This window comes from Trachypithecus francoisi, unplaced genomic scaffold, assembly GCF_009764315.1.
Source record: "Trachypithecus francoisi isolate TF-2019V2 unplaced genomic scaffold, Tfra_2.0 Lachesis_group9, whole genome shotgun sequence".
In the NCBI taxonomy this organism is placed as follows: Eukaryota; Metazoa; Chordata; class Mammalia; order Primates; family Cercopithecidae; genus Trachypithecus; species Trachypithecus francoisi.
The window spans coordinates 2,636,297-2,659,505 of NW_022681474.1; the positions used below are offsets into that span (position 1 = coordinate 2,636,297).

The 23,209-nt window shown below is 43.9% G+C and overlaps 1 protein-coding gene across 1 annotated transcript in view; it reads left to right on the top strand.

Annotated features, from left to right (window-relative positions):
* Positions 1-20,243, top strand: part of FAM107B (family with sequence similarity 107 member B) — a 276,489-nt gene extending 256,246 nt beyond the window's left edge. Inside the window, 3 exon segments of the mRNA XM_033209559.1 lie at positions 7,633-7,816; positions 16,744-16,894; positions 17,470-20,243. Of these exon segments, the coding sequence (XP_033065450.1) occupies positions 7,633-7,816; positions 16,744-16,894; positions 17,470-17,586 (452 nt within the window). The 3' untranslated portion in view covers positions 17,587-20,243.
* Positions 20,244-23,209: the final 2,966 nt, after the last annotated feature.

Sequence of the window (23,209 nt, forward strand, 5' to 3'; positions counted from 1 at the left end):
ATGAAATTTGTCTTTCCTGCCTCCCATCTAACTTTAATGTCATCCATTGCAAGATGTTTTCTGTTTGGGATCGTAAAGCTGTGATATTAGAAAGCTTCCAACGTCCTGTTGAGAGATAGGAAATCATTCTGTTAAACTCAAACCTGGTTCCTCCATCGTCATCCCAGCCCATGGAGTGCCTAAGAGCTTGCTTTTGGAATTATACAGACTCAAGGTCAAATCTGGGTAGCCTTGGGCAGCAAATGACAGCGTTATTGTTACTAATTTATTTTTATTCGTTGCCAGTGACAGCACTAATAGCAGGTGACATCTGTTGAAGTCTTACTGTGTTGTAGACATTGTGTTTGGTGCATTTCTTTTTCTTTTCTTTTCTTTTTTTTTTTTTTTTGAGGCAAAGTCTCGCTCTGTCTCCAGGCTGGAGTGCGGTGGTTCAATCTCAGTCCACTACAACCTCCGCCTCCCGGGTTCAAGTGATTCTCCTGCCTTAGCCTCCCAAGTAGCTGGTATTACAGGAACACGCCACCACACCCAACTCATTTTTGTATTTTTAGTAGAGGGTTTCACCATGTTGGCCAGGATGGTCTCCATCTCTGGACCTCATGATCCGCCCACCTCAGCCTCCCAAATTGCTGGGATTACAGGTGTGAGCCACCGCGGACCGGTGGGTGCATTTCTTATTTACTCTTCATAGCAGCCCTGTGAGATCTGTCAGTCCTTTCTCATTGTTGCTGTTTTACCCAAGATCACACTTAGAGCAAGTGAGGAAGCTAGAATGCAGATGCAGAGAGCCCCACTCTAACCCATGCTCTTGAAGCTGTCAGCTTCATTTGGAGACTGGGGAGTCACGACCCCGACCTCGTGGGCCATATGAGGACCAAGTGACGGGGGAAGCTTACATATACTCCCAGGTGACATGGACACCAACTCCAAGATGGATTCCTTTCACCGCATCTCTCAGAATGGCCAACTGCTTTTGGGGTGTGCTTTGACTACAGTGCAGGAGGGCAGAGCGGGCATGGCTGCCCCACTCTGGCTGTCCTAAGGAAAGCGGACCTGCCATTCTGGCTCTGGACACCTCATTAGTTGAGGAGCTGTCGCCATCTACTGGTCGTTCCCACCTCACTTGGGCCAGCTTCTGGTTGCTGTAGGCAGATGTCTGTCGGATATTTCTTGCCTTCCGTAGTACTCTACTCACTCCCTCCTCCGCCATTTTCTAAATATAAAATATGTGCCTTATTTGTAAAAATGCATTTGAAAAAACTGATGAGAAAATGAATGTGATACTTTCCCAAGAGCCTCACTGTTTGGCATTTGTACAACAGCATTGGCAGCAAACTTGTTGAGTTTGTCATTGTTTTAAATGACCATCCTGGGAAGCCACAGGGGACTGTCCTACAGCTGTCGTGGGCCTTGGCAGAGATGAAACAATAACATGTCTGCACTTGCGCATAAGACTCTGGTGGGACGTCGTTTCTGAGCCTGGGTGCACCAGGTTGGCGGCCACAGAAATCCCCGGGGCACTTGTCTGTTACCTTTGAGTACCAGGTGATGCCACTGTCTCCTGGTCTAAGATGGAAATTTTTAGGTTTGCCCTAGGGCCAGGCAAATGAGTTTGTGATGAAACCAACTGCACTTTGGTAAAAATTCTTACTGGAACTCAGACTCCTGCCTGTCTGGGAACTGTGGGTGCTGAGCGGGAGGCTTTAGATCCGAGCGGTGTCTTTCCCTTTTCAGGCTGACCTGGCCCGGAGTTTGCCGCCTCCACCTTACGTAACTTGGGTTTCTCAGGGTATTGCCAGGGGTTGCCAGAATCTTAGAGACAGCTTAGAAAACAGATTCTCTAAAAATATCTTGGAATTACTTTCAACTTTCCAGAAGTTATGGCAGTTCAAAAGTTTGCTTCATTGTGGTTGGTGGTAGACACCTGTAAACTGTGCACATTACCATGTGCCAAGAGATTGTTTTAGAAAGGAACCAAGTGTTGGTGCTTCTAGATAGAATTAGGTCTTAAATATTTAGGTAAACATGAAAGTTAGCATAATCGCTAAGTTCTGATTTTTAAATCTTATAGGATTAGGTTTTGAATTTATTTTATCTGTTTGATGTAGAAATATGCAGATATGGAGCCAGAGCAGTCTGCTGGGGCAAGCCAGCCGCGATCTGCGTTTTTTTTATCGGCCCAGTTGTGAAACTTTTCCGAGGGAATGGTAATTCACCTCTGGAAAGCAGGCAGCAGAAGTACCCGGGATAGCCAGAGAGCTGGGCCCAGAGTGAACTTTAGAAAGGGAAAAACGTGAAAAGCAAGGACTCAAAATCCATCTGTAAGCATGGGATTTCCCAATTCTCTGGGATAGTAGAGTCAAATAATGACTTCCATGTGCTGCTTAGTGGAAATTAAAGGTAGAATTCTCATCAGGCAGCATTTTTCAGTGCATAGTGTATCTGTCTGAAGTACAATTCTCTTTTATTATTCAATAGCTTAAAAATCTGTAGGTGAGTCCCCTCCGTTCAGAACAACATGAGAGGCCCTTGTCATCAGGCCTGCCTGTTTCCTGCCCTACTCTGAACGACGGGAGCCATTCAGAACTTCATGCAGCACCTTGGCAGTGTGATAGACAGACCTTTTTAGACTTTGCAGAAGCTTCTTATGTTAGTGGCATGAATGGGTTCAAGAACCATTGAACGTTATCAGTGAGAAAGTCTGCGGGTCATTCAACTGAAGTAACATTTTTGAAGAAATCGAAGCCCCAGAGAAGTAGAGTTTCTTATACAGAGATTTCCAGGTCTCTAAATAAAGTATGAAATGTTGCTCGTCACACAGTTGGGGTTATAATACCTTCTATTGAGTTCTCATGTTTGTGCCAGGGATTAGAGAGAGCCCTTGCGTACACATTTTACTCAATTTTTACAACATTCATTTTACACATAGAACTGGGGGTCAGGGAAGTTAAACTTTGTCCAGGATCTCAAACCAGTTTTATTTCTCGTTCACTGAGCTGGTCCTGGTTTTCCTTAATTGACTTGATACATTAAAAAAAAAAAAAAAAAATGAGTACGTTACTTGACCAGTGAAGAGACTGTGACAAGATTATCTTTGTGTTTATTTCTAGAAACGATGTTTCATGTCAATAATATTTGCCTGCAAAGTACTTTTACCTCTAGACATTTCTGCCGCGTCTTTACTCTCGGGCTCCTGGATTCCGTGATGGCCAGTGAGGAAATGTACCTGGCCGCTCAGCCCGCTTTCTGCACTGTACCTTGTGGCGGTGGAATCCACATGGCTCAGGGCCACCCTCTGTCGTTAGCCCAGGCCTTTGTTACTTCATTTAGGTAATACTTACTGAACAAGTCCAGGGGGTCAGAGGAACAGGAACATAAAGCAGACATGCTCTTTGCAGCGAAGAGAGGATGAGATTTACATCCACATTGCTGTAATACAAAGGGGGTGGTGGACGAATACTAGGAAGAGGGAACAAAGAGCATCCCTTGGAATTTGGGAAGGTGTCCGGGCAGGTGTGGCGTTTATTTGGATTTGCTGGATGTGTGCGTTGGGCTCTGTGGAGGTGCGGGGCTGCGGTAGGAAAAGGCTCAACATGCCTTCAGAGGGAGCAGGGCTGCTGTGAGCACGCTAGTGGAGGAAGGCGGGGTGCGAGGATGTGGGGAGCAAGAGTGCTGGTTTCCGCTTGATTGGAAGATAGGATTTGTGAGATGCAAGAGTTCCCTTATACCAGAGTTGTGTTTTCCAGCGTTGGTAGCAGTGAGCAAGATGGCTAGCAGAAGGAAGAGAGCTTTGAAGAAGGTCACTGTGATGATTATTGCCATGTGCTAGTCAAAGGTCCAGGACGGGGTGTTACTGAGAAGCAGCTGGAACCCAGATCCCACATGGTTCTCCCAGCACCACTGCCCTGAGTGCAGAGACTCAAGGAGGGGGTTGCTCCCGGCCCGTTCACCCCCTTGTTACTAAATGACCATTTCCAAGACCCCACTGTGACCTGTGCATGAGGAGCTGCAGGGACCCGCCACCTGTTCTGAGGACAGGCTTAAGGTCTCCATGCTTAACTCAGACTGAGACGCTCCTGTGCACTCCCTTTCCCAGCTCCAGTGAAGAAGGACAAACGGATGGAAAAGAAGGAAGATGTTTGCGCCTGTGTCGACAGCACGTACGTGTACTTGAGCACACTGTCCCACGGAAAGACGTGTTCCTGGGCTGAAATCCTAAATGCACTACACACACCTCTGTGCAGCCGCAAGTGTCTAAAACGTCACCCGCAGCCCTCCCCTCCTGCACCAGCTGCCAGCGCCTGTGTCGCTCTAATAGGAGACAGGGTCGGGTGCCCCTCACCCCACTGGTGCTATGGAGAAGAAGGACTTCCAAGCAACTAAGTCTAAAGAGAAGTCAGAAGAAAGTCCCACGTTGGGCCTGTTTCTTAGATTCAGAACTAAAGTCATTTCTACACACTGGAAGCTCAACCTCCTTCCTGGCAACGAGGCCCACGGCATGTTTGCACCTGAGTGCTGACCTCCAGGAAAGGCTGGGAGTGGGCATCTTGTGCTGTCTCTAGTTGAGGGAGCAGTGGGAGCGCGGGACAGGAAGAGGGGATGGAAAGCGGAGGGCAGGCAAAGCCTGAGGCCACGGAGGGCCAGTCAGTCAGGTAAAGGAGAGCAAGTCACCCGGGCTTGAGCGATGGCTGTACTTGCCCTCTCGCTGTCACCTCTTCCATGTCGATCAGACATCTCAGACTCGACGCGTCCCAGATCCGCTTGCTCTTTCAGCCTCCTGTCATGGCAACTTGAGCCTTCTGGTTGCTCAGGTCAGAAACCTCTGAGTCATCCTTGATTCCTCTGTGCTTTTCACGCCTCATGTCCAGTCCTTCAGGAAGTCCCAGAGACTTTACCTTTAAAATACATCTTGAATCAGGCTCTCCGCCTACCTGTGCCTGGATGACCCTTGCAGCTGCCACGCTGACTCCTGCCTGCCTGCCTGCAGCCCGTTCTAAACCTGGGAGCTGGAGTCATCTTTTAACTCATGAGTCAGATACTGTCATTACTCTGCTCAGAACCTGGGAATGGCTCCCCATGGCTCTCAGGGTGAAGACCAGAATACCAGCACTGGCGTTCAAGTTCCCACACTCTACATCCTCACCATCCCTCCCTCCCATGCAGCCACCCTGGCTGCTTTGCTGTTTCTCATCCCCCCGCCCCCCCCAGCACCCTCCTACCCTGTGGCCTTTGCATGCGCTCTTCCCACTGCTGATCGCTGGCCGGCTCTTCTGTCACATTCCCTCCAGCTACTCCCCAACTGTAATAACGAGGTCAAGGTCAGAGGCAGTTGTCTGTTTGGGTTTGGCATCATAGAGATTATGCATGGTGAAGGGCAGACATAGCCTCTTCTGGAAGTGTGTAGCCTTCTTGTCTATGATTAACTAGAATGAAACTGCGGTTGATATTTTCAGACACTTGTGGCTGCACAGAGGTGTATGTAGTGCATTTAGGATTTCGCCGAGGAGCACGTTTTTCCATGGGACAGTGTGTTGAAATCAGGCTGGCTGGGATGGGTTCCCTGAGTCACCCTCTGCGAGGTTTGTAATTCTCAATTCAGTTCAGGTTGCAGGCGTTCTTGTTGTTAAAAGATCAATGCAGATAGTGTCTGAGGAATGTTTGGTGTAATTTATTATATATGCCTTATTGTTTGATAATTTTGAGCCTTAATCATGCGGTGATATTTAAGATATTTAAACAAACGTTGCAGCTACATGATTTTTCAGTTGACTTAGCCTTTGGATTTTCATTCTCTTTATTTTCACATTCACTTTGTAAAGATGTTGCTGTGGTTTGGTGGACGGAACATGGGAGGTGCTGGGGGCCGGGTCATATTTTTCAGCAGGGCGGCTAGGAGGTCAGGCCTCTCTGAGAAGGTGACATTTGAGGAAGGGCCTGGTAGGATACGAGCAGGATGAAGCCCACAAGGTGCTTAAGGAAGGAGCCAGTGACCAGTGTCACAGGCCAGCGAGCACCGTGCTAAACACTGGAAGCCTCTTCCACTGGCGCAGGGTCTGCATTGATATGTTTGTAGTGTAGATTGATTTGCTGAGGCTGAAGAATTAGCAATAAAGGACCTGGGTCCAGTGCCTGTTGACCATCAAGTGAAACAACAAGCACTAAAACTTAGAGAAATCGCAGTTAGATTTATTCAGAGCCAGGTTTGAGGACTTACATAAGCCTGGGAACACAGACTCAGTGTAGACGGGGAATGGGTCCCAAAGTAAGTTATGTGAGGGGCTATACATATACATTTCATTCCCTTTCCTTTTCTGTTTTGTTTGGTTTGAGACAGTCTGGCTGTGTTGCCCAGGCTGGAGTGCAATGGCGAGATCTTGGCTCACTGCAACCTCTGCCTCCCAGGTTCAAGCGATTCTCCTGCTTCAGCCTCCCAAGTAGCTGGGACTACCCGTGTGCACCACCGTGCCTGGCTAATTTTTGTACTTTTAGTAGAGACAGGGTTTCACCGTATTGGCCAGGCTGGTCTCAAACCCCTGGCCTCAAGTGATCCACCCACCTTCGCCTCCCAAAGTGCTGGGGTTACAGACATGAGCCACTGTGCCCAGCCTCTTTTTTTTTTTTTTCTTTTAGAGATATGAGGTCTTGCTCTTGCTCTGTCACCCAGGCTGGAGTGCAGTGGTACAATCATAGCCCACTGCAGCCTCTCAACTCTTAGGTTCAAGTGATCCTCCCACCTGAGCCCCCTGAGTAGCTGAGACTACAGGCATGTACCACTATGCCCAGGGCATTTAAAGCTTTTTTCAAACATATGGGATCTTGCAGTATTGCTCAGGCTGGTTTTGAGCTCCTGGCCTCAGGGATCTTCCCACATCAGCCTCCCAAAGTGCTGGGATTACAGGCATGAGCTACCTTTCCCGGCATTGTGTTTTGTAACAGGGGAATACATGTGACATAGAGGTGGGAGAAGCAGGCAGTGAAACAGCAGTTTCAGTCCTGTGTGATTGGCCTCAGTGATGCTGTGCATAAGATAAGGTAAATATGCAGCTGAGTGGCTAGGAGAAAGGTTAGGCATCTTAGAATCTGGTGGAGGGTGACTGATTCCATCCTGTCTGTGTTCTGTGTTTGATAAACAGGTTTATAACCAATAACCGTCAGTGAAATATTTAACAAACTCCAGTTCAACAGGCAAGAGGCCAGCTTGAGTTTATAGGCCCTGCTTTTCTGACACACGTGTCCAACTGCAGCCATTGTAGGCCAGTGTTCGAATTTTCATTTGAACTTGCTTTTTTCTGACATACTCAAGTGCTTGTTCTGAAGTTGATACGGAGACAGGGTGGCAGGAAGCATTCTTTGTGACTGGAACTCAAGGTGTGGCAGTGGCAGAGATAGAAGTCAGGCCACAGGGCTCCCTGGCCTTAGTCATGGGCAAGATGAGACCAGGCCACCATTCTCTTCCCTGCCCCACCCCAGTTACATTCCAAGCGCTTTAGAAGATATATCAGTGATACCTCAGAGTGGACCCAGGAGGATGGCACGTGTTGGCATACTGAGCACAGCTCTGTGGGCCTCTTCATGTGTGGGAGAAGCCTTAGCAAAAACTGCAAATGAGTATTTCTCGTCTTTCTCTTTCAGGCGGCCCACCTGAGGATATCGACCCTAAGGACTCATATCTCATTACAAGAAGCATCATGGCCGAGCCAGACTACATAGAAGATGACAATCCTGAACTCATTAGGCCTCAGAAACTGATCAATCCGGTCAAAACCTCCCGGAACCATCAAGATCTTCACAGAGAACTTCTTATGAATCAAAAAAGGTAAAATGGTTTCTTGAGCATAGTTTTTTTTTTTAAGAGGACTTTTTAGATAATGGTATTCAATTTTATTAAGATATTAAGATAATGATATTAATTGTATTTACAGAGGCTTCAAAGATTCTTTGATTTCTTGCCCTTTGTTAAGGCTTTCTTATTCCTTCTCACATCCTAGAACTGGGTTATCCCTCCATGAGGCAGGTCCCCTGCAGGTGCCCGTCACTGCGGTGGCCGGCAGTGCTTCCAGACTCCTGCAGTCCCGGGTTCCCTTCTGAAATGGATGCCTGTTTCCAAATTTGGATGGAAGAGGCTGGATTAAGGATATAAGAGAATGTCCTAAGTAGAAGAGAAATATATTCTTAAATTTAAAATCTCTGAATTTTCTCCTTACACTGAGGGAGGTGTAGGAATCATGTAATTGGTGCCTACTCCAGCATTTGTCAGTAGCAGGGAGAAGTCTCTAGAACCATATTAGACTTAATAGATAGGACACTCATGTTTTTGTTTGTTTTTGAGTAGCATTTTAAATGATTATTATCATAGTCTTGATTGTTATTTTGGAGGACAGGAAAACATTTACCTTCTATCTACTTTGCAAACTCCATCTGTGCCATAAATCATTTTGGATGTTGGGCTGGTGTACTCTGTCTGCTTTTTAAGTAATTTGGGCAGGATAGGAGACTAGGAGAACTGAGAATGCAAGGCTACTTTTTCAGTTTAAGAACTAGGAAGCTTCATTTAGGATTATTTTCAGATCTCGTAGGACTATCGATGGCTTATTTGCCCACTCTTTGCTAAGTACCTGGTGAAAGGTCTCCCATTGAACTGAAAGATATGCAGATCAAGTTTAGCATTAGAGTAATTTATTGCAGGGAGGCCTAGTTAAAAAAATGTTTTAAAGAGGATAAAGGGGGCATTTTTATGGCAATTCTCTTTCCTGACTGCACTCCAGGTAGAACTAATGACTCCTGTCTATCCCAGGAGGTATTTGTAAATACATTTCTCCCTCTAGAGTGTGGGAATGTGGCTTACTCCTGTTTTATCCCCAGCATTATTATTAGGAAGCTGTCGGATTAATGTATATTAAATTGAATGCAGAGAAGTTTTTAGCTTCCGTCTGCCTTTGTCACACAATAGAAGGAAGAATATATGAATTTGGTGTTATTATGGCCAAAGCAAAATGAGACTATCAAGTTCCTAAAATAGACCACAGAATTTGGAAGCCATCCTGTCCTGCCTGGGAAATCATGTCTTCATTTTGGTGGAAAGATCGTCAGTTTAGTAGGCTCTGAAACAGAATAACAGTTGTCACTCATAGATTTTCAGATTATCTTCACCTCTTTGGCCTCAGTTCCCTTATTTATAAAGTATAAGGTAGGGGACTTAGCTGTTCTCTAAGAAACATTTTAGCTCAAACTTTTTCTTCTAGAAAAACCTAAGAAAGGGCTCCAACTCAGAATAAAGGTCAGAGTAAAACAAACATTTGCAGAATAAGTGTTCTCTAAATTATAGGCTACAAATTATTCTGCAAAAATGTATTTAGTAGTTTGGGTCATATTGCTGTAAAACCTACAGATTTGTGCAGTTGAGTCTATTTCCACATTTTTTAGAGAAAGGGCTTCTTCCATGCTGTCTTTGGCCTGTTCTTTCTTCTCCTTGTTTGCCCAGCTCAACTGATCTGAGACAATGCTGGGTTTCCCTGAAGTATTATGGTGTAGAGAGGACGTGGGCTTTGAGGTCAGAGAGAAATGGTAGGACTTAACTTCACCTTTCGTAGGATCTTAGCCAAGGTATCCCCTCTTGAGATCTGTTTCTTCAGCTGTAAAGTGGGAGATAGTAATATCTTTCTTATAAAAATTAAAGTAGGCTAGGCAACGTGGCTCACGCCTATAATCCCATCACTTTGGGAAGCCAAGGCGGGTGGATCCCCTGAGGTCAGGATTTCAAGACCAGCCTGGCCAACCTAGTGAAACCCTGTCTCTAGTAAAAATACAAAAATTAGCCGGGTGTGGTGCCACATGCCTGCAATCCCAGCTACTCAAGAGGCTGAGAATTGCTTGAACATGGGAGGTGGAGGTTGCAGTGAGCCGAGATCACGCCACTGCATTCCAGCCTGGGTGATAAAGCAAGACTCTGTCTCCAAAAACAAAGAAACAAAAAAACTGAAAGAATAGCTTGTATGAAAATACTTAACTTAGTAAGTGATCACTTAGTCACATCTATCTTCCACTTCCTATGTGGCAACATCTAGAATTTCCTATTGCTTTTTCTCCCGTTTCTTTGAAGGATTTTGGTCTGGTTGGAAATACATTAAAAAAAGAAGAAGAAAAAGAAAAAGAAAAGGCAGATTTCAAAATCAAATGAATGTATGTCATCTCTTAAGAGTTTTCAAGGTCATACCAAACTTGTTAGAAATACACTGGTTTTAGACTGATAATTTCTCATTTCTTTCCTTTTATTCATCTTTTATTTTGTATACTTTTTAGAGACTGGGGTTTTTATTTCTAAATTTTAGTGCCGAACTATAGGATACGTCACATCAATACGATGTATGTTTGGTTAAGGAATAACCAGTCTTGATTATTGCGTAGTATTGTAATGAAAATCTGTTTACTTTTCTGAAGTTGATAACAAGTCTTCCTACATTTTGTCTCATCCAGTGCTCTTTCTAATAACCCAGTGTGCGTTATCTTCAGATTACCCTCACTCATTTGAGTAATCTCAGGGTAACTGGTTTAAGGAATCATCTTAAGATCACGTAATAGTTTTTTGAAATAGTGTTTGGAAATAAAACAAGTTTATGTGGAGACTATATCTTTGCTACGCGTAGCTACAAATTTAGCTCAAAGCTCTATAGCAGTTCTCACAGGTTTTCCAGTTACATTTTAGAGATTATATATTAAAGGCCAAGTCACTGCTTTAGAGAACAAGCACCCACAGGCCTTCTAACTGTGAAACCTACGCTCTTTCTAGTGTATAATCCTACTCTTCTATTTACCGTCTTTGGGACCCAGCTCAGTTTCAGGTTAAAGTCTTGAAGCCTCTAAGTCTGACTGTTAAAACCCTGCGTCAGGTTCTCAGTTTCCATAGGTGTTCTCAGTGGTATGAAAAGGCAGCTTTCAAAAGACTTTTTTTTTTTTTTTTTTAGGTGAAAAGATTACTATTGAAGGGATCCTTAAAAAAACAATTAAGAAGGGCCAGGCACGGTGGCTCACGCCTGTAATCCCAGCACTTTGGGAGGGCGAGGCGGGCAGATCACGAGGTCAGGAGATCGAGACTATCCTGGCTAACACGGTGAAACCCCATCTCTACTAAAAATACAAAAGATTAGCTGGACGTGGTGGCGGGAGCCTGTAGTCCCAGCTACTTGGGAGGCTGAGGCAGGAGAATGGTGTGAACCCGGGAGGCGGAGCTTGCAGTGAGCCGAGATGGTGCCACTGCACTCCAGCCGGGGCAACAGAGCAAGGCTCTGTCTTAAAGAAAAAAAAAAATTAAGAATATTTCTTATATTATTTAGAGAGAGAGAGATTCTGTACTCTACAAAAATTACTTTTTGGAATAAATAGGTCAGTTACTTAAACATATCCCTAAAATTGGTTCCTTGGCTTGTATATTTGTAAGTCAGTGGCTTCTTGTTCGTGGTTTTTAGCTGACATTCTTTTGGCATGGTTTTCTAGATAAATAGTTCCTCAATACTTGCTGCTGTACAGCATGGAAAAAGATAGGGGCAGTTCTAGAGATAAAGGATACAAGTATTTGTGTTCGAATCCATGCAGGTAAAAATGACTGAACCAGAAATGTAAATGAGGCAGGCCAAACCAGAAGATTACAAGATTAAAGAACAAGGGCTGAATGCAGGCCTGACGCGGTGGCTCACGCCTGTAATTCCAGCACTCTGGGAGGCCAAGGCGGGCGGATCACCTGAGGTGAGGAGTTTGAGAGCAGCCTGGCCAACATGGCGAAACCCTGTCTCTACTAAAAATACCAAAATATTAGCTTGGCGTGGTGGCACGCACCTGTAGTCCCAGCTACTCGGGAGGCTGAGGCAGGAGAATAGCTTGAACCCAGAAAGCAGAGGTTGCAGTGAGCCGAGGTCATGTCATTGCACTCCAGCATGGGCAACAGAGCGAGAGTCTGCCCCCTCGAAAAAAAAAGAACAAGGGCTGAAATTCAAGTCAGCTTTTCCCTGTACCCCAAGAAAAATAATTAGGCCGGGAGATGTTTGGCTAAGTGGGCAGATATTGTTCTGTGATGGTCTGAGCCCCAGACCTTTCCTCTGGCTGAATGCTCTCCCAGTTAACGAAATGACTTCAGTTATTAATACATAGGTACAGAGTTCAGGTAGATGTGGAATGAGTGTGGACTCGCCCCATCTGCCCTTGAATGTATTTAGTGGTTTATGTGAAATGTACCTTTCAAAGTTGTTTCATACTCTGGTGGTGGGAATATAAATCATTGCAGGCTTTTTGTAGGGCACTTTGGCAGTGCTCATCAACATAGGCAATGTGCAGGTGCTTAGCCAGCAATTCCGCTTCTATGAATCTAGCCAACAGAACTACTTGTAGAAGCTTGCAGCTATAAATGTCCACAGAGGCTCAGTGCCTCATTGTTTTTAATAGTGAACAATTGGAAACCAAATAGATGTCTGTCAATAGGGGCGTGGCAGAATTGTGGCATGTTTCTGTAGGTATAGAAAGTGTGGAGGAACGTAGACCGAACTGTCGGTAACAGTTCTCTCTGGGTGCAGGAATGGGTAGGGTTGATGGGTACAGGGCCTCTCCTTTGTATAATTTTGGGGCCACTGTTCACATAGAACATTTGCAATGGAGTGAAACTCCTCTGATTTGTTTAAAGGAGAGGGTTTGGATGTGCTTTTGCTTTCTTATTTAACATATGGGTACATTACCTTTCTTTTTCTGCAAAGAGCACTTACTAATTTTATAAGTTTTAAAATTGGCTTTGCCTGCTTTAGTAGTCACAGGTAGCTTCCTGACCAAGAAGCCAACTTGGAAATTACTGTTGCTTTTGGGTGATACTGTCATAAAGGGGTTGAAAGTATTTGTTAGCTGTGTATGTCAGAATTGATTAAAGAGAACCAACTGTTCTTACGCCAGGGATGGTATTGTAGTTAACTATGAAAGTTGGAGAAACTCATTTCTGTCTGTCAACACTGTCTCTGCTCCACTTAGACTCAGAGACTTACATGGACAATGCTCGACTTTTTCCATTCAGCACAGAAAGTTAAGTAATCCACTGTGATAAAATATTAACTAAATTTGTATGACTTCTAGACTGCTGTAAGTAGAGAATATTTATCATATAAGCACCATTTTCCTGAATTTTTTGTTACTACATATTTTATCTTACTGTCACTATTGTGTAAAATCTTTGAAAGGAAAATGAATACTGTATAATAGTTAAACCCATTCATAGGTTGCAATAGAGTGTCAGCCAATTGTGTCATACATCAAATGTTCAGCAGCTTTTGCATAATCCAGGAGAATTTCATAATAGTTGAAGTTAATTTTGCCAGTGAAATGTAGGGAAAGAAAATTGTTTGAAATTTAAATTATTCAGATAGCTAAATTCTTAATCCTAAAATTTAAATCCCTTAATTCTGTCTATAGTGTTATATCAAGACTTTTTAGTAGTCATGAAACTGAGTAAATCTTTATTCAGATTACTTAAAAACAGTTTTTCCTGTGGTTAATAGCACCTTTATTTTGAACAGTGTACTCTTAAGCAACTTATATTGTGCTGATTAAAGATTTAATCTGTCCATATTTTTTACCCTGTTGTTCAGTCTTGGTAAGTATGAAGCAAACCATAATTAAAGCACAAAAGTCACCTGCCTCTTTTGTTTCACTGGAAATTTGGCCAGATTTTTTTTTTTTTTTTTTTGGAGACGGAGTCTCGCTCTGTCGCCCGGGCTGGAGTGCAGTGGCCGGATCTCAGCTCACTGCAAGCTCCGCCTCCCGGGTTCACGCCATTCTCCTGCCTCAGCCTCCCGAGTAGCTGGGACTACAGGCGCCCGCCACCTCGCCCGGCTAGTTTTTTGTATTTTGTAGTAGAGACGGGGTTTCACCGTATTAGCCAGGATGGTCTCGATCTCCTGACCTCGTGATCCGCCCGTCTCGGCCTCCCAAAGTGCTGGGATTACAGGCTTGAGCCACCGCGCCCGGCCTAGATTTTTTTTAACGGAAACTTCTGCTAATAAAAATTAGGAAATTGGAGATATATATTATTTTGACTGTGTGTCCTCTGTCATTAAAGATGGACTATACTAGCTGGGTGTGGTCGCTCACGCCTGTAATCCCACCACTTTGGGAGGCCAAGGCAGGTAGATGACTTGAGCTCAGGAGTTCGAGACCAGCCTGGCCAACATGGTGAACCCCATCTCTCCCCAAAATACAAAAAGTTATCTGGGCGTGGTGGTGGGCGCCTGTAATCCCAGCTCCTCGGGAGGCTTAGGGAGTAGAATCGCTTGAACCTGGGAAGAGGAGGTTGCAGTGAGCTGAGATTGTGCCATTGCACTCCAGCCTGGGTGACAGGAGCAAAACTCCATCTCAAAAAGGAAAACAAAAAACAACAAAAAAAAAACTGGGCGTGATGGCATGTGCCTGTGGCCCCAGCTGCTCAGGAGGCTGAGGTGGGAGGATCGCTGGAGCTCAGGAGGCAGAGGTTTCAGTGAGCTGAGATCATGCTACTGCACTCTAGCCTGGGCAACAGAGAGACCCTGTCTCAGAAAAAAAAAAAAAAAGGCCGGGCGCGGTGGCTCAAGCCTGTAATCCCAGCACTTTGGGAGGCCGAGACGGGCGGATCACGAGGTCAGGAGATCGAGATCATCCTGGCTAACACAGTGAAACCCCGTCTCTACTAAAAATACAAAAACTAGCCGGGCGAGGTGGCGGGCGCCTGTAGTCCCAGCTACTTGGGAGGCTGAGGCAGGAGAATGGCGTGAACCCCGCAGGCGGAGCTCGCAGTGAGCCGAGATTGCGCCACTGCACTCCAGTCTGGGCGACAGAGCGAGACTCCGCCTCAAAAAAAAAAAAAAAAAAAAAAAAAGATGCAATATACTGATTTTTACTCTAAAGAACAACTTTGAATTAAGTTTTTATTGTGATTTTTAAAAGCATCTAGATAGGAGAGTGCCAGAAGTTTTAGAAATTCTAGATGAACGAGGAAGTATACAATTGAGGATTGGTTTACAGATGTGATTGTGTGGACTTGAAAGGGATCAAGGTGAGTATGCTGTTGAATTTCTTTGGCCAGAGCACATATATTGGAAATTGTTATTTAACAGTTGGTCAGATGACTCCTAGTTGGTGAGTCACAGTAGTTGATAGGAGTTGTTTAAAGAACAACCTTGTCCCTAGTCTACAGATTAGCAGTCACCAGCAGCCAGACCAGGAGATGTGTGGGAGGTGGTCAGGCCCATCCTGGAGTCCAGGACAGAGTCAGCAGTGCTCGTTGCCTACAGTTCAGAAAAGCATGAATTACTATTCTGCTACGTGCCTGTGTGCATAGCATGAGTGTGTGTGCACTGTTACCTATACCCTGTGCTGCCTGAAATTGTTAGTGCTTTTCCTGTTCGGTGGTTGGTCCTATTTTGATTTTAAATTGTCTTGGTAAATTTTAACATCAAGTTGAGATTACTTATGAGTTGGCAGAGACCGGCTAAGATAAGTGACTAAGGAAGACAATAAGAAGAAAGGTGGGCTGGATAATCCAGTATTCTGGAAAGCCATAGGAGAAATCCTAAGGAAAGAGAAAAGGCAAATCTTAAGCTAACAGTTAGACAGAGATCGTACCGGAGAAAATGCTAAGACGTGTCTTTCCCTGGACTTCTCTCAAATATTTCAGATGGAGGGTGGCTAGTTCATGGCCTGTTTGGCTTGTTTCTCCCCATTTGGAGAGATGGTTGCCTAATTTATCTCTCAGAAATGTAGAACTTCCCTGAAGGCTGACTTGCTTTCATTGTAAAGAATCAACAGCACATCTGAAAGGGTTCAGTGGAGGCGCACTGGACTGAGAGTTAGGGGATTCAGGTTCTGCACGGCCATATCCTTCAGTAGTGATATAACCTTGGACATGCCTTTAGATGTACAAGAACCCACTTTCAGATCTGAAAAATGAAGAGTGGGAAGGTTTCGAGGGCCATTTTACTGTCTAAATGTCTGTGCTAGCTGGTCTTGAGGCTGCATTTAGTGCATAAGATCAGGGGCCAGAGGCCAGGCACGGTGGCTCACGCCTGTAATCCCAGCACGTTGGGAGGCCAAGGTGAGTGGATCCCGAGGTCAGGAGTTCGAGACCAACCTGACCAACATGGTGAAACCCCGTCTCTACTAAAAATACAAAAATTAGCTGGGCGTGGTGGTGCACGCCCGTAATCCCAGCTACTCCAGAAGCTGAGACAGGAGAATTGCTTGAACCTAGGAGGCGGAGGTTGCATTGAGCCTAGATCGCGTGCCACTGCACTCCAGCCTGGGCGACAGAGCAAGACTCTGTCTCAGAAAAAAAAAAAAAAAAAAGTCAGGGGCTAGAGTTTGGGAAGCCTCCTCTCCATGCAGAACGCCCTGATTTCCTGAGCATCTCCGTCTCCGTCATGGGCACCCATCACAGTCATCGTACGAGCACCCCCACCCTCACTGCCCTTCTTTGCGTAGCCTACCGTCTTGCACACAGCAGGTGGCCAATACATTTTTATTGAATGAATGGATTTTATGTACTCTCTGGAGATCTCCTGTTGCCTTTCTTTTGTGCTGGTGAATTTCTTAGATCACCATGTTGCCTATTGTAGCCTAGTAGGTATCATGCTAATTCTGTAGACCTCCTTTCCATGGTTGATATTGTAAGTTAAATTTCTGTTCATAAAACGATGTAGCCATTAGATGAACTTTTTAAAATTTTTGTTGATACTTTTTTTGCAGGGGTCTTGCTCCTCAGAACAAACCAGAATTGCAGAAGGTGATGGAAAAAAGAAAACGAGACCAAGTAATAAAACAGAAGGAAGAAGAAGCCCAGAAGAAGAAATCTGACTTGGAAATAGAGCTATTAAAACGGCAGCAGAAGTTGGAGCAGGTAAGGGGGATTGACTGGAAGCTGTCTTTTTTTTTTTTTTTTTTTTTTTTTTATCTTGAGGAATGTTGGAGTGTTGGAGCAGGCAGAATTTACCAGACGTGTCCGTGTATACATTTATACTATGAAAGAAATATTGGAGACAAATGTCAGCAAATGGGGTCAGATATGTTCAAGGCAGGGACGAGAATCCTACTGAGGACCTAAAACAGATTCCAGAGGCAAAAGCAAAACAGGGACATGGCACTGAATTCACACAGGGTGCTGGGGTCATTTAATGAAATTCGCCCTCACGAGGACTCCAGAGCAGCTGCGCGCTGACGTCAGGATGTGTTTCCTTAGCCCTGTCTTTTCCATTCTTGTCATCTCGTAGTCCTGTTTGCAGTGACAACCAAGTAGCTTGTGTTCCTGGGCACAATTACCCAGACTCTGTCCATCCATGTTTTTAAAAGTGGGGGACCAGGAGAGACTTTCTTCCATGGGGAAGTAAAGTTATCAGGGACTAGGCAAAGAGAGAGGAGTATTTTGAAAGGCTGCTTGGTTTGTAAATAATTTTTCCTTTTCTGAATGTCATTTAGCTTGAACTTGAGAAGCAGAAATTGCAAGAAGAGCAAGAAAATGCCCCTGAGTTCGTGAAGGTGAAAGGCAATCTCAGGAGAACAGGCCAAGAAGTCACCCAAGCCCAGGAGTCCTAGGCCGAGGCTGCAGCAAGACCTCGTGTGTCCCCCCACGGAGCTGTCCGTGGGGGCCTCCTCAGTCTCAGGGCAAAAGCCCCTGGAGAATGTTCCAGCCAGCAGAGAATTTTGACTTGCAGTAGGATTTGGTGTGATTTTCCTACGATCTGGGCGGATGCCTTGCCTGTGACGGATGCAGTTCCTATTCGCCAAATGAAGGGCAGTGCCCCGCACATAAGTTAGCATGATGGGCCTGTGTTCAGAGACTTAACAGAACCCACAAGCAAAAAAGTGAGAACAGGAAAAAGGAAGAGGACACTGCAATCAGTTCTTGAGAGTTGCACGACTTGGTTTTTCTTCCATTCCAAGTTTAGTGGGACCCAAAGCCTTTTTTCTTTTAAAAGCTGAAAAAAAAATACTTTTAATTCCTCTTTTTGTTATCTGTTAGATAATTGCGATCACATAGAAATGCATTTAATCTGTTCGCCCACTGTAAATTTTATTTTGAGGACCCAGAATTTTCTTGTTTAATTTATACTTTCACCCATATTGCGGTTAACACCAGAGAAGGAACGTGAATGTCAAGCACAGCCGCTACCCTTGTTGGCACTAAATTTAGAAATAGGGTGAGAAGGTTTAAAAGCCTGTAAACACCCATCTTGATTTTATTTTCATTTCTTTTGGTTCTCTGTGTAATAATAGTAGGCTACATAGTGACATTCCAGTTCCAAGAAGGTACATCCTGTCTGTTTGTTAATTGCTTTGATTACTAGGAGGATTTTTGTTCAGTTTTGTTTTTAAATGTCTTGCTGATCTAGTTCTTTTAGATGGAATAACCTTCCAGTCCTTTAGAGAGTGGAACTAGTCCATAGAACCCAGCTTCAGTATCAGACGTAGAAGCCAGCACATCTTTTCGTTTCTCCAAGAGGAGTGTGGGGAAGGTTCCGGTGACCGGCTGGGCAGTGAGGATTTCACTAGGCATTCTGATGTGAAATAAGTGTAGGTTGCTCTTAAGGAGGCTTCATCAGAAGATGTATAGCATTTGAATGTCTAATGATAATGAGTGTCATTAGAATCCAAGCTTTGAAAATGTCTGATTCATGCTCGTATATTTCTTTATCTTTGTTTTTTCTTGTGAAGAAAGGCTTTCACCACTGTTTGAGTGATGATGCTGTTGATAAGGATGATGTTGATGACTACTATATTGCATCTCTCAGGAACAGCGGACGGGAAGGGAGGGGCTGCTGAGTGCCCTCATTCTAGCTAGCACCACGCTCCTCAGAGAGGGGCCGAGTTATAGACAGCAGCAGCATTCTCACGCAAAATTAGTTTTAAAACTGCTGGTGTGGGCATCGGTACCTTTTGCCTGGGTGATATGGAAGAATTTTTGAGGATTTAGTACGCTCTCCATAGAGACAGTTCAGCCAGTCATTTCTGCATTGTGCAGACTTCTCATACTTTCTTTGAAGACTCATAGAAAGCTGGATCCAGAGCTTTTGAATCCTTAATTAGCATAGTAGAAATTAGCTTTCTATGGGAATGCTTTAGTGTTAGCAGTTGACAATTAGGCCCATATTCAATCTGAATGGGAACAAAAGTAAATGCAATGATAATATACTGCTAGTTAGAGAAACATGTTAGTTGATTATACCTGAAATGGATTATCTATCTCATCAGCAAGTATTATTTGAATAAAGTGAGAAATGCTTAAGAAGAATTGTTGCTCTATAGTAATTTGGTTTTGAAGAATGGAATGGTAACTATTTTTTTCCATCATTCTTCCTTTTGAGAGAAGAAAGTGTGGTGACTGATGATCTGGAAAAGCCCATTTCTGATTGCACATTGACTGGAATTCTTTCTTTGTGTCTGTGGACTAGTGATGCTGTTTGCAAAATGAAGATTCGGGACTGGCTCCTATCTTGTTATCTAACTAGATGTCAGATCTTGAAATCTGTATTCTCGAAGCAGTTCTGCCACTTGATCGTATTCACAAGGGCCCTGATAGGCTCCTTTAGAAGGCCCAATTCTGTTCCTAGAGCTTAACTAGAATTCATTCTTCACTGCGGGGGGGAAAAAAAAGTTAATTAAGAAAGCATTTCCTTCCTAATCTCACTCAAATCTGCAGAATTATTTGTAATTAGTAGTACAAAATCTGGCCACAAGGAGACTTGTAAATAGCGTAAAGTGGTGTTTTATGCTAAACAGTGGAATGTATAGGCAGAGAAGCTCTTTGAAGTTGTCAGATGACCTGGGCTCACAAGCCTGATTCAAACAGGCTGTCAGTCTCCTCTCTCCCCTTAATACCGTGCAGCCCAAACCCCTAGGACGCTTGAACATCCGAGTAGTTTTGTGCTTTGAGCCACTTTTTGACACAAATGGCTCCATTTTTCCACAGCGTGGTTTTCTTAAACTAGTTCAATGTTTTTTAGTCTCATAGTAGTAGCATTGCTTTCTAAGCTATAACAGTCGACTTTATTCTTCTACTCTGAAAAATCTTGACTTGTTTGAGTGTATATAATATATATAAAGGGAGCCTTAATGGATTGGTTTTCATAATTTAATATTTTTTGTATTTGCTCTTGTACAATTGTTTTTAACGGAAAGTATTAAAGAATTGAGGGTGGAATTCTTAGAACCAAAGTTATTCTTAATAAAAATCACCACATGCTTGGACCATGCAACCATGTTTGTCTGATCTGTGTAAAGTGGGCGTCTGGAGCAGAACGGGGTTGGGTTCAGTTCAAAGGTGAGAGTTGGTTCCAGGGTCTCCCTTTTGATGACTGGTCCTTCTTGACAAGCTTACCCCCAAATCACTTATGTCCTAGTGCCTTGTGGCAGTCAAGCTGACAGTTCATCATATCAAACAGAGTCATCTCAGGTATTTATGGCACTGTAAATTACACATTGCAGTAGACCTATGGCCCTCCAGCAGCAGCCGGCAGTCCTCAGCTCAAAGTATTCTGTATTTTAGATAGCTTGTAGGACAGTGGGAGACAGGTTTTGGGAAGGGCCAATGTTTAGTGTGTTTGACCCCAGTACACATGGCATGTCTGAAGTGTGATTATGAGTTTTTTTTGCTTATTCAACTATATTAATGTTATTCCTCAAAGAAGTTACTTTGGAAAGGTATACACCTGATTGCATTATACTACTGGTTAAAATACTTTGGAGGTTCAAGTCTCTTTATAAGTATGCCTTTATTTTTCAACTACAAATTACTCAGTTTGAGCACCTAACTTCTAGTGTCTTTGGACTCTTTTAAAATACTATATCTACTCAGGAGAGTAAAAATTTACTATCTCTAAGGTTGTACCATGAACTCTAAAGCCAGTACAGAAGATAGATCCAAAAATCATTTGAGGAGTAGCTGCATCCTTGGAATAACTAGGCAGTTTGCTCAGGTGACTGTGTTAAGGCTGTCAATGCATTTGACCACTTCCCCAATCTCTTTCTCTTCTCTCTCTCTCTCTCTCTGCACCCCCCCCCCCCCCCCCCCCCCCCCCCCCGTGTGTGTGTGTGTGTGTGTGTGTTTTACAGTAGTGGTAATATTTGCAACAAGACAGGGCAATTAAAGTGTTTAGTAAGATTTAAAATACTATAGGACAGCTAAAAGAAGTTTTAAAATAATACTACCCGGCATACATTTCCTAGTATAAGAAATGAAGTATTTTACTTCCAGGGTCTTTGGATAAACACAATCTTTATGAGCTAGCCTAACAATCACAGTTTCTACTTTGTTTTGTCTCATGAGAAAACGTAGTCTGATGATCAATTGGGGATCCTTTGAATGTCTTCCCACTTGCTCCTAGATTTTCTGGCAAGATGATAATTACCACTCGCCGTGGCACAAAGGGCACTCACTCATTTGTTAAAAGTGTGTTCATTGCTACTGCAGTCCTGCTACTCCTAGAAACCCTCAAACTATATGTGTGCCTGTGTGTCTAAGTGTAAATATGTATGCACACATTTGCATTGATGTTTATTTTTATATCTGTATTTATAGAATATCATGAGGTCGGGCCAGGGATGGTGGCTCATGCCTATAATCCCAGCACTCTGGGAGGCCAAGGTGGGTGGATTGCTTAGGTCAGGAGTTCAAGACCAACCTGACCAACATGGTGAAACCCTGTCTCTACTAAAAATATAAAAATTAGCCAGGCGTGGTAGCGCGTGCCTATAGTCCCTGCTACTCGGGAGGCTGAGGCAGGAGAATCACTTTAACCTGGGAGGCGGAGATTGTGGTGAGCCGAGATCACGCCACTGCACTCCAGCCTGGGCTGAACAGAGTGAGACTCCATCTCAAAAAAAAAAAAAAATCATGAGATCACATTGATACCTCCAATCCCAACCTGGTGGCATGTTCTTTTCCCCCTTTCCGAATTTGTCACTCCTCCGACAGTGACAACCTTGGCTTCCACTCTCCTCCACTCATTTATTTATTTTCTCAATCCCCTGACCTTCCTCAGCTGCTTTCACCTCCCAGGCACTGCCTAGTGGCTTTTTGACTGAAGTAGGAAGGAAGGGAGAAAGAAAACAAACAGCAATTTTTCTTGAGCATGTAAACATGTATTGTGAATTAAATTAATTCAATCGCCTGAAACAGCCTAAAGTGCAGCTATAGATCGAGTATACATGATTGTTTGAAACCTTGTAAACTCCTTAAACAATATATCAACTATACTTGAACACAGTGGTTAGCACATTTTAAAAATAGCTTACATATACCCATTTTAAACAATCAAGCTTTATGTCCATTATTATTGTTTTTGAGATAGAGTCTCTCTGTTACCCAGGCTGGAGTGCAATGGTGCGACCATAGCTCACTACAGCCTTGATTGCCTGGGTCAAGCTCTCCTCTCGCCTCAGCCTTCTAAGTAGCTGGAACTACAGGTGCATGCCACCATGCCTGCTCATTATTTTCTTGTAGAGACAAGGTCTCACTATGTTGCCCAGACTGGTCTGGAACTCCTGGCCTCAAGTGATCCTCCTACCTTGGCCTCCCGAAGTGTTGGGATTACAGGCGTGAGCCACCATGCCTGGCCATTTGTCCATTAGTTTTATACTTTTAAAAACACTTTCCTACTACTGTGACCATATTTATTTTCATATTCTCCTAGATATTCAGTTATACTCTCCTTTCTGGGCTTGCAGTAATTTTACCAAGATTAAAAGGAAACAGCTACCCCTCAGGCTAATTGAAGGAGCAAGATCTGGGTTCTTGACTGATTCTTCGGACAGAGGGCCTGGCAGCACAGTCGAAGCTGCTGCAGTCATGGACCAGGGGCCCTGGACAAAGTCCTTTGTTATAATTGATTCTTCCTTGCTTTGTCTTGGAATTTTTAATATCTTGCCATTTCTTCTTTCATTTTGGAAACTTGGTGTCCTTCCCAGAAATGGATGCTTTCATTTTGCGTAGTCAGCCTGACCTACTCATTGTCTTGCCTTTACGATCTATTGATCTTGTCCATCAGTGTAATTGAAAACTTACATATGCCTTATGAATATCTCATAGAACTAGGATCATTTCAAGATTTTGTCTAGTGAGAATCATCAAGTCTGTGTGGTGAACGCTTGTCCCTGGGATATTTGGCTGTTTATTATCTTTGACACAACTGCTGGATCCTCTTCTGTTTATGATCATATA